The sequence below is a fragment of the Anser brachyrhynchus genome, assembly GCF_964034855.1.
Source record: "Anser brachyrhynchus genome assembly, chromosome: 2".
Lineage (NCBI taxonomy): Eukaryota > Metazoa > Chordata > Aves > Anseriformes > Anatidae > Anser > Anser brachyrhynchus.
The window spans coordinates 153,224,445-153,240,032 of NC_137695.1; the positions used below are offsets into that span (position 1 = coordinate 153,224,445).

The 15,588-nt window shown below is 40.7% G+C and overlaps 1 protein-coding gene across 2 annotated transcripts in view; it reads left to right on the forward strand.

Annotated features, from left to right (window-relative positions):
- The first annotated feature begins 93 nt into the window (after positions 1 to 93).
- TG (thyroglobulin) overlaps positions 94 to 15,588 on the forward strand; it is a 167,409-nt gene continuing 151,914 nt past the window's right edge. Inside the window, exons 1-5 of one of the 2 annotated variants that reach the window (XM_080582061.1) lie at positions 94 to 9,029; positions 10,695 to 10,803; positions 11,872 to 11,969; positions 12,429 to 12,632; positions 12,917 to 13,076. In XM_080582061.1, coding sequence (XP_080438187.1) covers positions 8,945 to 9,029; positions 10,695 to 10,803; positions 11,872 to 11,969; positions 12,429 to 12,632; positions 12,917 to 13,076 — 656 coding nt within the window. In that variant the 5' untranslated portion in view covers positions 94 to 8,944. Of the gene's footprint in view, positions 9,030 to 10,521; positions 10,804 to 11,871; positions 11,970 to 12,428; positions 12,633 to 12,916; positions 13,077 to 15,588 lie in introns of those variants that run through there. The other variant, XM_080582060.1, reaches the window with a different exon arrangement.

Below are 15,588 nucleotides of genomic sequence, written 5' to 3' on the forward strand. Positions count from 1 at the left end.
ATTACAGTAATGTACAGACCATCAAAAATCAAAAAATTTTGGACTGCCTTTTGAGGATTCATAAAATTGAAAAATGTGCCAAAGATGGATTATCTGGGAAAGACTTTGCAACCTGCACATTGAACTTTCATGATAAATCCATAACTGAGAAAGTAGCATGGCTGGTTCATTGCTAAAACATACCTACCCTGACATCTCCTGTCTGTCATGTCTGAAGTAAGTTATCACTCTTGATGTCGAAAACAAAATGTAAGCCTGTGTTACAGAGTGGTTGCTATTTCAAGTCTTGCCATGTCAAGCTTATAGGAGATATTACAGAGCTGTATGATAATGGAGTCAATTATAGCATCATGATCAGCAACTTCCTAATACAGAACGAATACAGCAGCTGAGGAGCTGTTGACGTTTTTATAGCAACTGTTAATAAATAAAGCACTCTGTGTTATATAGTTGGATGCTTAAATTACCGCTTAAACCAATATGAGTAGCTGAGTGACCTACTTGCTTTTTGATATGTGAGACTTTTATATATTATTCACTTGCTGCATATCCCTGAATGTGGTACTGTGTGTACTGTATAAGAGAAGTGTAAATCCCGGTGAATTACTTTGAAACAAAGTGGAGTGTATTTAGCTAATTTATACGGCATACACTGTAGCAATATTATGCAATGTGTGTGCAGGTGTGTGATGTAATATAACTGTAAATGTTACTGAAGGTGGAGGTGTGCGGAGAGATTCCAGGCGGGAGGAAAGGAAGTGCAGGGATGGAAGAATTTTCTGGAAAGGACGTCATGAGGTCATAGTCGAAGTTGCCCTTGTAGCTACTTGTGTTTGCAGCAGTCTCTAAATTTACATGAGTACGTAACCTTATCCTTCAGGATCCTACCTTATTCAGGGTGGACTGTGCTTACAAAAACAAGTAATCTGATTAATATTTATTTTTTTATCTTCGCTTCTTGTGTAGTCAATCATTATAGATAGAGAAAAAAATCTTGCAAGCATTCATGTCTTGTAAAAAATATGATAGTTTCCTTAAGGACAGTGTTATGATACATTCATTGTGTGTTGCCTGAATGCTTCACAAACTTGTCTTGGTTTGCTTTCTCAAATTGTGACGTTAGTCTGTGACACATGTACGTTAGTTTTGGCCCCAGTTTCTCAAGTACTCAGATGTATGGGATGCTTTTGAAGTTTTTTTTTGAACACTTAAAAGTCAAGTGCCATAAAAGTCTTAAGTGTTTTGCAGAGTGTAGCCTACAGTTGATTGCTTTGCTCGTGTGCCAGTCAAACCTGATGGGATCTGATGCATACCAGTAAGTCTTCTAGTTGACATCAAGGGAATCCTTTTTTTTTTCTCTCTAGGCATCATTTTCCATCTGTCTTCCTGCTTCTTCAATAAATAATCCAGGGATCTATACACAGTCTCTTAGCAACATCACTTACCTGGATATGAATTGCAGTTTCTTGTGCTGTATGACAAAGGAGGCTGTCTTCGAGGAGGAAGTAATAGTATGTGGTGCTGTAATGACAGTTTTTGATGTTTGTGCTCAGAAAAGTAAAACAAATGTAAGTTTTTAGCCTTCTTTTAACTTACAAGATTTTAAGTAATAAACAAAAGGGAAATGCCGTTGGACTTCTTGTGATTCCACAGGGCTAAATGGCAAATTTGTGGGGCCTTTAACTGCCTAGCTTTTTGTCTGGATTTCATCCACACTGTTTTTTCTTATGGAGAGTATCAGGAATGAGTTGCTTCAAACCCTTCTTCCTGTACCCATAACAGCCATCCACATCAGAAATCTTGCGTTTTCAGTTGCAGTGGTGGCAGCAGGACATCAGTATTACAGTCATAAAGGAAACAGTATTGGTGGTGTTATCAGATAACGTGTATGAGGGGTTGCCTATGTTTCAGCTATAAAATGAGAGTTGCTTCAAATTTTAGGGCAGGGAATGGTTGGAAGATACTTCCTACTAACTCTGTTCTTGGGTAGCTGTAGGGAGGTAATGCCCATATTTTGGCTATTCTGGCCTTAGATGCATAGATCTTTGTTCAAGTATAGAGTAATTTACGGCCACAGAAGTCCATAATCCTATTTAGAAGATGAGTTTTGGTTTCCTGATGGTTTTCTTTGCTGCCTTGCGAAGAATTGAAGCTGTTTTTCCATGGGTGCAGTCCTCTTGTAGAGCTGACGCCCTCCCGTCTCTTCACCTGATATGTAAGTTTCTACATGTGCTCCTTGGCTGTTTGTTTTCCACCTTGCATCTGACTCTCCTCTTGTTCTTCAGTTTTCTGCACTCTGCCCTGTTTTGTGATGCCAGGAGGGTTTCAATCTTGTCCGCTTTTATTTTCTGGCTGCCGGGGGAAGCGGTTCTAGGGAAAGGTCTCCTCTGCTCTTCTCTCTTACATCTTAAGTGTCCTATAAGCTGTGTATGGTCGGATTGTCTGTACCGTGACAAAATCTTCAGATGGTTTTGCTGCCTTCCTCTAGTACACATCGTCTGATCACGTGCAAATGTTGATCTCCTGCTTCCATCTGGCTTCTAGATTTTCTGGGCTCAAATTAATTCTACAAAAGCAAAACAACCAAACAAAAAACCTACACTCCAGCTCCTTGCCAAGATGGATGTTTTCATGTACAGGAGTCACTTGGGCTTTGCTGTGAAGTTACAAAAGTATTTTAATGCTTGCAAAACAGAATATTTTTCCTCTGTATTTGAAGGAAAACTGCAAATATTTTTTTCACTGAGACTTTAAAAGACAGAAAACAGATCCTGTGCTGAGATAACCAGAGCGTGATGTTAAAATCAGCCACAAAATCAGAGATGGGAAGCACTGCAACCAGGAGCTTCATAACAAGAAGTGGGCAGCCCATCCATCTTGAGATCCTCGCCTTATTACCGGCTCTCCGGAGGTGCTGATGTGTGAAGGGGGTCTTGCAATTATGCCCTTCACTGCGAAAGGGAATCACCTTTGCCATGTCAGTTTAACAGACTGGAACCTTGTGTTTTCTGTCTACTGCTTACAAAAGTTGCAGTCTGTCAGCCTTAATTTCACAGTGCTTATTAAAACCAGAGGCTCTAATCCATCGCTATCTTTGCATTCAATTAGCTGCTACTGTTCTTCCATTTTACTAAGACTTATGTGGCTATAGGTGATCACTTTACAATTTTTTTGAAATACTTCAGTAATGATTTTTTATTATACCGTGTTATGTCCTGGGCGCCGGTTATAGGGATCTGTCTTTAGCAATAACTATTATACACTATGTGTATATCTGTTTATATATGGAAAATAAATACGGAGCATGTAACGACTGTGAAAATAACCTGCACAAAGAGCAGAGTGAGCACTTGGCGGCCATTCTGCACCAGCCTGAACAACCCAAATGAAAAATTGGAGACCGTGTGGAGAAAATGAACTAGCATGAAAAATTATTCAGGAGTGGATTTCCCTTTACGTGCACATGGGGCTGTGTGTAAGCTGTAGACGAGCCAGCCTTGAGTAACTGAAGCTGGTTCAATTGCTGTTTGCTCAAACAGCAGCTTCCTCTTCTGTAGAACTGGCGAGAGCCACCGCCTTCAGCTGTAGCCCTGTGCATCAGTGAGTTGTCACTAACCACGCTGAGAGGCAGCAGTGCACTATGAAGAAATCTACGAGCGACGCAAAGTACTTTCTTCTGTGATTTGTCTTTTTATAATAGCAATAATGTTGACTGCATTCTAATACAATAAAGGTCTGTTGAGATTATGTGCCTGGGCTTCCATTCAGTGGACTTTAGTTTTAGTGAGTGGGTGAGCATTTGCGTATGTTTTAAAGCAGTAGGGAATCTTCACTCGTGTGTTTAGCCTGTAGTCAATGAACTACATACAGTGATGGATACTCTTTTATTTGTGTACATCTCAAAACCTTAGGGAATCTTCAGTTGTATTTTAGCCTGTAGCTGAATTATGTAACCAATAAATTATTTGCAGTAACGAATGCTCTCTTACTGTGCAACCAAGTAATTAGAAGACTTTTCTGTTCCTGAGCTGCTCTGGTGTTTTAACAATTTCAAGTGTTGAGTTTTGCAATGCACTCGGTTCTTGAAAGGGTCTTTTAACAACTTATTCACAGTGATGGTGTCTCTTTGTGGGCTGATGTCTGCCTTCTAAGAGTGTTTTTATAGTTTTGTGTCTCTGTGTGATGTCATTACAAAATAACTTCAGTTTATTTTAATGATTTCTTGTATTTTAATATTGTCTATAAATGGTTGTTCAGGTTTGTACTGTAGTAGGAAACGAGCAAGCACTGCTGAGAATATTCCTGTCCTAACCGTCTTGTGGACTGGGGCATAAATGAAATCAGGCAGTATTTAAACAAGTCACTGATACACAGAAATAGTTTAGTTGTTCACATAGCAAAAATTGCTATGATCTTGAACATATTTAAAAAAAAAATAAATTACTCTAATACAGAAGATCTTTTCTTTGTTACTGAAGACAACATCTCAAAACGTTCTCTTAAATTTAAAAGATACGTGGCCAAATTCAGATCTGAAACGCTTTTTTCTAGCCCTGAGTTAGATCAAAGATCTAGCTATCCAGTATCTTATGTTAGGCAGAAGCCTAATGTTGAGCATCCAGAGAACTATATTGTCGATAAAGAGAAATATATTGACGACCAATACAAATTGGTCTTTCCCTTAATGTAACTTTCAGTTCTAGAAAACAAATGTTTCCTTAAACAAAATCTTTATGAGCATTTATCAGTTTTGTTGGTCTCTATGAGTTTGTTTAATCCATCATTTTTCAGTAATTTCTATCTTTTTAGACCACAACCCCCCTCAGGTGACATAATGAATTCCACAGCTTTCTTGTGTGGCAGGACTTAAAAAGCAAATTCAAGGAGAAATCCGACTTCCTTGACCTAGACTGTTGCGTTCAGTTCAAAGAAGGTTAAGTATTGCGTTGTCAAAAAGACCACAAATAATTTTGGCCTACCAACACCAGAAATTCAGCACCTTGTCGATGTCCTTGTATGACTAAGGATGTCTACTCTCACATTGATTAGTTTGCATTTGCCAGATACTGAATCTATGAAGCGTGCAGACCCATCCATCACTCCACTGCTGACTGCAGACCTGAGTTCTGCTTGGGGGTTCAAAATAGTCTGCGTTTCTGATGCTATAAGATTAAAATAAACATTTTTTTACCTTCTATTGCCAAGGTTAGACATATACGGGAAAGGTTGTGCTGTATCCTGTTAGCTATGTAAGAAAATACGTAAGATTTGTTTCTTACATATGAATATGTAAGAAAAAAAAAAGCTATTTCATCTATCCTAGGAATGGTTTGTTTCTGGAGAAGTAAAAGTAAATTCAAGTTTTGTTAAGTGGGCTTCTTTAGGTTCTTCTGCCACCAAAGGCACTTTGCCAACTGGTGAATGATAATACAATAAATAAATAAAAAATGAGAAGTTCTCTGCCTACTTTTCTGACTTAGCCAACTTTAGTGTTCTGATACTTCCCCATCATTTTTTCAATCTGAAGAACAAGTGTATGCTCTTCATCTTTTAATTTTGTTGTTTTGTCACATTTGTCCTCTTTTGAGAATTAAATTAGAGATAACGTGCTTCACAGATCTACTTATTGCTGTCTGTGCCAAAATCATGTGAAGAAGCTGGGAAAGAGTCTCATGCTTGAGAAGAAATGTTCTGAATGTGAAACTTATTGTGCTCACAAAGGAGAGCTAAGCTGCTAAGGAATAGCACGAGTCTATGATTTTGCATGGTTTTCTTAAAATGTGGGAGAGGATGGGCCAGTATTTGATTCCCATTTAAAACAGAAAAGCAGTTATTTAAAAATAAATGAAATACATGATATGGGCATAACCTGACAAAGCTTACAGTTCTTAAAATTTTTACTTCCAAATTGCTGCCATGTTCAGGAGACTTCCTTAAGCTCTTTCATTAATATAAGGTTTTTTAGGCTCAAGCTTTATTTGTGTGAAAGCAACTTTTCTGTGGATATAGATGTTTATGTACACCTATAGAGGTAGAACTTACCCTTGAGCTTTCTGCTATGTAATCGTGGCACTTACACAAATCTGTGCAATTTTTCTGCTAAGAAAGTAAATGCAAAACTGGAACACTGGGTAAATGGTCTGCTTCTCCCTTCAGGTCTGAGATTTCAACAGAATGTATCATCACGCTGACATTTTTTCTTTCTCCCAATCAATTATGATTTAGATTGAGTTGCTTTTCGATGGTTTATACAACAAATAAAACCTTCATTTATAGCACTAAAGCAATGATTTTGAAGACAAACTACTTTTAAGGCCATATTGGCTGCAGGGGCATTTTCCACTTGCTTCTTTGCTTACCACCAGTGATGAGCTAATTTGAGATATTTTTCCATCTTTTCCCAGATGGTAAAAATAGAGCTCAATGCTGTTGTCCCTTTACTGAAGGGAATGTTATGCACTGAGCATTTTCTTAATTTGTCTCACCAGATCATGGGTCTTTTTTCTTTTTTTTCTTCTCTAAAGAATGTGGGTTGCATATATTGCTCTGTAAACTACCTTTTTTTTTTTTTTCTTTAACTTTTTTTTTGGATCCATGGGCTATTGCATCCCACTGAACTTGCGTGTACCAAAATGCCCATTGTGGCGTGATGCACATCTAGAAGTGGTTTAAGTGATACAGATTGCCAGCACTCTCTGCCACTTGGCTTTTGAAGAGACTTTTAAGACCTGGCTGCTCTTCCCACTTGCATAGTTCAGAGGTTGTTTTCTGAGTGTTTTTGAAGGGAATAAAAGCAGTCTTGGGAATCAACAGTATGCAGATACTGTAGATTTGTGCTTCTTTCTGTTAATAACAGCCCTTTGAGACCTCCTTGGTTTCCTGTCTGCCTTATTCCATTACAACTACTAATGACCTTTGGTAGTCAGCAAGGGAGGAGGAGGAAAGTGAACATTTACCATAAAAAGCCTCTCTCTTCTCATTTGCTGTGCAAGGATTGCCTGAAAGCAATTGCCTGGATAACAGTTCTGGACTAACTTTAGGAAATGGGTTAAATAAATGTATTGCTCCCCCTCTGCCCCATCGTTTTATATGACAGCACAGAACCTGCTGCCCCTGGAGAGCCCACGGCATGGGGCTCTGCTGGCTCTTGTTGCTCTTCTGTAACTGCCCCACTGGAATGGGGGTCAGACACAAACCTGAGACCCCTGAAGCATATATCCAGAAAAGCATGGAATATATTTCATGGTCAAACTTAAAATCTTTTACAATTCAACCACCCTAGTGCTAATGCTGTTCTTTGTTTGGTCTGATGGCTTTGATCTGCATGTATATTTCCCTACATACACTCTACTAATCCAGAAATTAATTTTCTTTTTGTGTCTGCTTAATCCGGGCTGTTACAGAAATTTTCTTTATGCCTTTGAAGGTGCCTTTTTCAGCCTGCCCTCTACACTGGACATGTTCTTCGTTGTTTCCCAGCTTGATCTTTCTGCTGACTACTGACTTAAAACCAGAATAGACTGCTTGAAAATCAAGTCCAAATATAGCCCCACTCATTTTAAAAAGACTAATCCTGGTAAAGCAAGCTTGTACTGCTGTTTGAGGTCACATTTACCATATATATCAAATGCTGTAGCACTTAAGAGGTCCACAACTCAGACAGAAGGATGCTCGAATCACTGTTAGCGCAGGCACAGTCATGGTCTGTAAGAGGGTATCAATGGAATTGTTTCTAGACTCTCTAGTACCCATGGATCACAAATAAGAGTGCTGCTGTCACTTTTTTTTTTTTTTTTTTTTTAATTAAATCAGCCTAAGTCCATCCTCAGATGTGTACTTCTATTATTATTTAGCTAATTGTTCTGGGACTGGTTGTCGAGCTAGCTTTACGTGAATGTGAGTTCTTATAATTCCTCTTGCAGGTAAATGCTACTTGAGAGCCATAAGAGGCGGACAAGTAAGAAATGATACTCTAGAATCAAGGAAATAATAGTTCTGAATTGTTTTAGGTTGAAGATCTTGCATGTAATAAGTTCACAAAAGAACTGACTTGCGTTAACGTGCTTAATTGCCATACACGTATAACACCTAGAGGATGAAGCCTCAGAAACTAGGCTACTTCCAGCCAGATATTGGGCTGCATAAAGTGCTTGTTGCAAGTGGAATTTGAAGAAAAATGTTGAATGCATTTGACTCTGACCCTCAATTCCCTTCACAGTCAGTGGAGCTGCAGCTATCCTGTTTCTCGCTTAATAACTGCACCACAAGGTGTATTTGCTCATAGTGTTGCCTTGCTTGGAAGCCTCCGTCTTGCCTCTCCCCACAGTGTGCTAGGCTTTCTAGAACAAAAAAATGTGCTTCTAATAAGGGGCACAAAGTCTTAACAAAGGCAAAATATAATACTTAACGATTATATTTAAACACATATTTTGATCTGTGATGTTTCTTCAGTGTTGGCAGCATTCTTCACAAACCTGCCCCATGCCAAGATTGCCTGATGTATTTCAGATCTCTAACTTGCCATTGACTTCAGTGGGATATCAGGCTCCTGGGCAAGGGGCTGGATCTCTAACTCAGTGCCAATGGTTGTATAGGTGACAAGAGTATCTTTGGCCGAGGCCATGTCAATCTGCTTAATGTGCGTGGCGATTTAACGAAGTCCTCCCTGCCGCCCCCTGAGCCTGCTGCTGCTCGTTCTCCTTTCCAGTGCCTGGGCTCAGGAGTGCTCCCTGCAGAGGGGTGAGGGCTCGCTGATGGAAACCACGAGGGCAGCTCCAGGTGAAGGGGCCCCTTGTGGTTTTCTCAGAAGTATCACATGCGTCACTCGCCCATCTCCGTGGCCAGTCTACCAGCACATAAGGGAACTTATTGGAACAGTGGTTGCTATAAAAAGGCAGGCGGGGGCTACGTGTGGTGTGCAGGGCTGCCTCAGTGACACCAGGGGATGGAGCTCTCCCATCGCAAGATGGGCTCCATCCCAGTTTGCACCCTTCTTTGCTTTATTAGCATAGCAGCAGCCAATATATTTGGTAAGTATGCTTGTCCTTTTCCTTTGCTCGTGTCCAGTAGTGACGGCTCCTGTGATCTTTGTGCTGCTCTTTGAGTTAATCCAACTTAAGTAGATAATGATCTTGAGTCATTGGTAGATGTAGATAATGATCTTGAGTTGTTGGCAGATGATTATTGTGTGCTGTGCAGACTGAGTTTGGGCTCCAGGTTAAATCCTGAGCTGTGAGGATTTAACTGTGATTAGGGTAGTCTGAGTTCAAGTACACCTGCACTTTGGGTGGAAAAACAAAGTTTTCTGGAAGAACAGGCTGGAGTAGAGAAGCTTGGATAGGAAAAGGTGCTGCTGCAGCAAAGCAAGGGTCATCAGATTATATTTTCTACTCATGTGTCGCATCATCTAATTTAGGCTGGATCCTCAGTTTAAGATATTGGATAGTACGAATGCTGTCGCCAACTCTGGTCTGTTTAAAGAACCCAAGTTTGCTAGTCCTGCATGATAAGCAGTTTGAGTCACCCACTAACATTTTAACTCAGGTGCCTCAGTAGGCTGTCTCTGGCACTGTACAAAGGGATCTCCACACACCCTACAGCAACTGCCTGAGTCATGTTTGAGATGAAGTGGTGTGAGGTTTGTCTGCATATAGATATCTATAGGTGAGCTAACCTAAAATCCCTTTAGAGTCTCATGGCATTTTTTACATGGGCTTAAGGGGACACAGTAAAAACTCACAGCAAAAATGACCGAGAGTTCTGAAGTGTACAGAAAACACCTCTGGCTCAAGTCCCAGAGCTGCAAATCAGAGGCTGAAGTTATTCAGAATACGTATGAAGTATTTACACTGCTATACATGTGGTTGCACTCAGATCAAATATTGCACTTAGTGAATCTGTGGTCTAAATCTGCATTTACGGCTTTGTTCATCGTATTTTATTTATTTATTTATTTTATAACTGTTCAACAGAATGAAAAGCATGATATTCCTCAGATTCTGAGGACAGGGAAACTGTCAGATCAACTAATCTGTTCTGTAAAAAAAAAAAAATGAACCTACTGAATTTCATTGTTCTCCTAAAACTCCTTAAAAAATTGGTTTTGAATGCATTAAGAATTGAAGAGTAAACTGTTCTCTTGCTTGGTGGCTTCAGTACCTAACCACTTGTACTGGTAAAAAATTAAGAAGTAAATTAAGACTCCTAGTCTGACACTACCTGCTAGGCATTGATTCCTTCAGAGAATTCATGAGATTAAGAAGTCTTTCATGAGATTAAGAAGAAATACCTTTCCTTTTGATAGAATAGTAATTATTTAGCTTTATTTTTTCACAGAAGCATTAACAGTGATGTCCCTCCCTATGAGAAATAGTTGTGGTTATGGCAAAACACTGTTTTGTGGAGGTAAACACAGCTAACTCTAAGAAAACTACACAGGTACCAGAAAATTATGCTGTATTAGTACAGGACAGAGCTGATATTAATTAAATACAGGCCTGGGAAAGACCTCCGTCACATGCTTATCCTGCATCTGGCAGCCCAGCTAGTTTGTTTGGTGCTGTCCCGTGTAGAAATGCAGGGAGAGCTCATGAACCTGGGGCTTTCACTGCACAGCACCGGCACTTAATGGGGTTTTGTTAAAAACAGGCTCACAGTGAAACTGCACTTAGCGTTTACCTTCTTGATGCTTTCAGAGTACCAGACAGATTCCCAGCCATTGCGTCCATGTGAGCTTCAGAGGGAAAAGGCTTTTGCAGGAGGCGACACCTATGTACCTCAGTGCTCAGAAGATGGCCAGTTCAGGTAAGTCATCCCTGCTCTGATTCGGCTGTTTTACTCTGTGAGTTTTCACTGCTATTTAAATGTTTAGCTTCAGTTTTGAAGAGCCTCCCTATCAATACACTGGAGGATGAGTGGCATAGGGGACTGGACTGAATGGACGTCATTGAACTATATTGCAGATTCAGCCTCTCCTGAGTGAATTCATAGAATCTCAGAATTGTTTGGGTTGGCAGGGACCTTAAAGACCATCTAATTCCAACCCCCTGCCATGGGCAGGGACACCTCCCACCAGAACGGGTTGCCAAAAGCCCCATCCAGCCTGGCCTTGAACACCTCCAGGGATGGGGCATCCACAACTTACTTCCCTGTTACTGGAATTAATCTCTGTGTTTACAATTTAATCTAAGACTAATAGGATAATTGTGGTGGCGTCGTTTGCATATTAAATACTTGATAGAGGTTGCTGTGTAATGCAAGTGCTATCTTCCTATGCACACTCATGGGCATGAGACCTGGGATCAGTGTGCCAGCTGACATAGCTGAGCCAAGCTGACTTGGAGAAGTTATTCGCACTGCTTTAAGTAGCACAGTTGAGTTTCCTCCTAAACACAGTAAAGGAACTAAATAACACATGGACAGCAGTGGTTTAGAAAACAGCACATTGCTTGAAGATGAAAGAAGCTAATAAGTTAAAGCTGAGGGGAAGCACAAATTGTAACGCTCACTAATATCTTGCTGTTGTTGCCTTGGATGGGGGACCTAGATCATGCTAGATTTGAGTTAGAAAAGATCTCAAAACATAAGCTAAATCTCAGATACCAAGTATCAGGATTCTGTGCAACTTACTTGCCTCCTGAATGACTTCAAGTCAGTTATTGGCAACTCCTGAAGACTCCAGAGATTTACTAGAATTAAGATTCCTCATCAGGCAGACCCAAATGATTTAGAGCCACCCTAAACAAAGCCCTTTATGGTTCCATTATTTGCAGTAATAAAATACTTGAACCTGCTTGCTATGGTTTATGTCCCATACTGACTGAGGATTCTGGAGCTAACAGAGTAAAATGTGTTCCTCATGTTCTCCTTCAGGACAGTTCAGTGCAGTAGGAATGGTCTCTCCTGTTGGTGTGTGGATGAGAATGGCGTTGAGGTACCTGGCAGCAAACAGGATGGATATCCCATATCTTGTAAGTCAAATATTTCCACTGTTGTTCAGAGTGGACAAAAAGCCACTTAAATCTTCACTTGAAATGCTGAAATCAAGAACATGTTGACCCCAGGATTAGATGGACTCTATTTTGTTGTTACTGGGTCTTTCTAGCTGAATATCTGGAGTGTCTTTGAAGCTGATCATGGAAACGGGATACGTTGAATGGTCTGTATTCATGAAGGTCACAATAATGTAAATCATGAATGTAAGCTAAACTGATTGTATTCATCCTTAAGTTGGAGATCTTCAACCCCAGCGGTGGAGGGTTTCTATATACCAGTTTTTATGACCTCAAATCCATCAATGTCGTGATGCCACCTGGGTGGCAGAATCAGAACTTCCCCCTCTGAGAAAACTCAGCTGTTGTCTTAAAAAAATAAATGATTCAGTGCCCCAAAAGTACTTTCCTCTAACGCTGCCTGCTCTGGTACTACAGGCTTATCCTTCTGCCAGCTGCAAAAGCAGAGGATCTTGGTGAGTCGCTACATCAACAGCGGTAGTATCTCCTACATCCCTCAGTGCACGGATTCAGGGGCATTTGACGTGGTGCAGTGCGACACAGAGCTGGGGCAGTGCTGGTGTGTAGATTCGGAAGGAATGGAGATCTATGGCACCAGGCAGAGAGGAAAGCCAACAGAGTGTAAGTAAGATTCAAGAAAATGGTAAGTTTTGTGTGGACAGAAAGTTTGGTATGAATGAAAGGTGGTAGATCATGAACTTGGACACTGTAGCCTACACTTATCCTATAGAAGTATAATTGCTTAACTGAGAAATTTAAATTAAGTGGCTATTTCCTTTGGTTATAAAGACAATATGAGGCACCTAGTTTTGCGTGTTCAACATAATGAATCTAAGCCTCTTTCAAGGCATGTCCTGGTTTGAGGGAAGTTAAGCACTAATAAATATAACTTCTTTTTTTGTTAGGTCCGGGGACCTGTGAGATCCGAGACCGTCGCATTCTGCATGGGGTTGGGGAGAAGAGCCCACCTCAGTGCTCGGCAGATGGAGAGTTTCTGCCTGTCCAGTGCAAGTTTGTCAACACTACAGACATGATGTTTTTTGATCTCGTTCACCATTATAACAGGTAAGATGTAGGCTTCTGAAACTGGGAGACAGTGTTGCACATTGCTTCAAGTCAGGATCTTACTGCATTTTTTTTTCCACATGAAGTTCTTTTTCTGTGACCCTATATGATATGATATTGTTTTCTTCTAATCAATGGACCAAGTAAAAAAAAAAAAAAGAAAACTTTTTTTTTTCCCTGAATTAAATTTGCTCTTCTATAAAATCCCTGCACTCTAATCAGTGTGCCTTTGCTCAGTATTTGGATCTGTATTTGGAAAAGTAGAAAGGGAAACCTTTCAAAGAGACACCAAGCAGCAGGTAAATGCAGAAGGAAGAGAAATTCAGATGTATATATGAGGTAAGAAAGATGATTCCATTTGGAATATGAGAACAGAAGGACAGAGAGACAAGTGGCAACAGGAAGAAAAAGTTCTATGTGACAGTGAGAAAACTATTTTTCACCTACACAGTGTCAGATTTGCTTGCACAGGGGAGCCAGCAAGTGATGAACAGGGATGTGATGTACAGGCCAGCTTCTGATGGGTTGGAGTAGGCTGGGGAAGATTTCAAAATGCTGGATCAAATGCTTGTCAGTGGGAACAGGAAGCCATTGTCCTTTGGAGGAATCAGGAATTAATGCTCACATGGAGAAATAAGGGCTGGGAAAGGAGAACCGCAGAGGGAAGAGTTAGTGTCTTGAGAAGTGCATTTGTCTTGGCATCTCAGTCAGCACATTTCTCCAGAGGAGGGCAGTGGAGTAAATATAATGTCTCGTTCTGACTTGGCTCTATAGCAGCAAAGGCATTTTAGTGTAAGCGTCAATTTTGCTATTTTGAGGGTTTTCTTCTTTAATTTAAGCAAAACTGAAAGGCAGGCCCAGATGCACGGTACAGATTTGTCAGAGCTTCGGGAGAGGTTATTTTGGCAAGAGCAAAATAGTCTGGCTATTTTGTTTGTTCGCCTGTGGAGTGTGGAAATTCTAAAAGAAAAAATTACAGAGAAGAAAGCAATGCTTTAAATTAACATTTTTTCCCCTCCCACTGAGAGGTTTGTCTGGAAAAGGTCTGCAAGACTGGCCTTTTCTTGTGTCTATGTCATGTAATTAATCACAGCAGGACCATTTCACTCCCAGCTGTCTACCTTTCTAATTATGGCATAGGCTTAATCCATAACCATATGATTTGAGTATCTTAGGTCATTAATATATTTATTTTTTACAGTATTCCTGCCTGGATTATCATTATTTTTTCCTATAAGCATGATGCCAGAATGCAGAGTCTAAGTGATGAGTTCCACAGTGAAGGACTGTGGCAAAATAGGGATTAAACCCTCGTTTTAAAAGGTTTGGGTTCATGTTCTGACCATTGGGAAAACATTCTTTGGCTCTGTGGACTGTTTTTTGAAATCTAAATGTGTCACTTAACTCCCTTCCCATATCATTTCCCCACACCTTTACAACAATTCCAGAATAAATTAGTATGTTAAAAAAAAAAAGGAGAAAATATAATAACAATAATAATAATAAACCTAAGCCTAAGACATTACCAGGGCAAAGACTTTTTGAAAGAAAGCAGGCCCAAATTTCCTGCCTTACCGTAATACTTGACTGGACTGCTGTTTGTTCTTTTATACAGACTGTGCCCAGGTCCTGCTTGGATAGGCAGCCATATAGAAAGCCCTGTAGCAGACAGTGGAGGAGTGATCCAGAGCTCAAAAATCAGGGAGATTTTTAACTTTCTTGCTATAATACTCATCAAACTAAAGACCTTGGTTAGCTCACTGGAGGTTTTGCTCTATTATGTGTTAGATTAGAACCAAAAAATATCCTGAGTTGGAAGGGACCCACAAGGATCATTGAGTCCAACTCCTGGCTCCACACAGGACCACCCAAAAATCAGACCCTGTGTCTGAGGTCATTGTCCAAATTCTTCTTGAACTCCAGGAGGCTCAGAGCTGTGACCACATCCCTGGGGAGCCTGTCCCAGTGCCCAACCACCTCTGGGTGCAGAACCTTTCCCTAACCCCCATCCTGACCCTCCCCTGTCCCAGCTCCATGCCGTTCCCTCGGGTCCTGTCGCTGTCCCCAGAGAGCAGAGCTCAGTGCCTGCCCCTCCGCTCCCCTCGTGAGGGAGCTGCAGGCCGCCATGAGGCCTCCCCTCGGCCTGCTCTGCTCTAGGCCAGACAAACCAAGGGACCCCAGCTGCTCCTCATACGTCTTCCCTCCAGACCCTTCACCATCTTTGTAGCCCTCCTTTGGACACTCTCAAATAGTTTTATGTCCCATGTGTTGGTTTTTTGGTAGTGTAAAAAACATGTTTTGATATTCTCCCTCCACTTTTGAGTAGTCAGTGAGAAAGAAAGGCAGCTGTGACTTCAGCTGCACATACAGAACACAGGGTTATTTGCAAACCTGCTTTTGAAGATCAGTAATGAGTTATCTGTGCTGGAAGCCAAGAGCAGATACACAGTTGGAGGAAAAGGTCAGCAACCATGCATTTATCTACTTCATTTTTTAAGTGCAAGCACTCTTC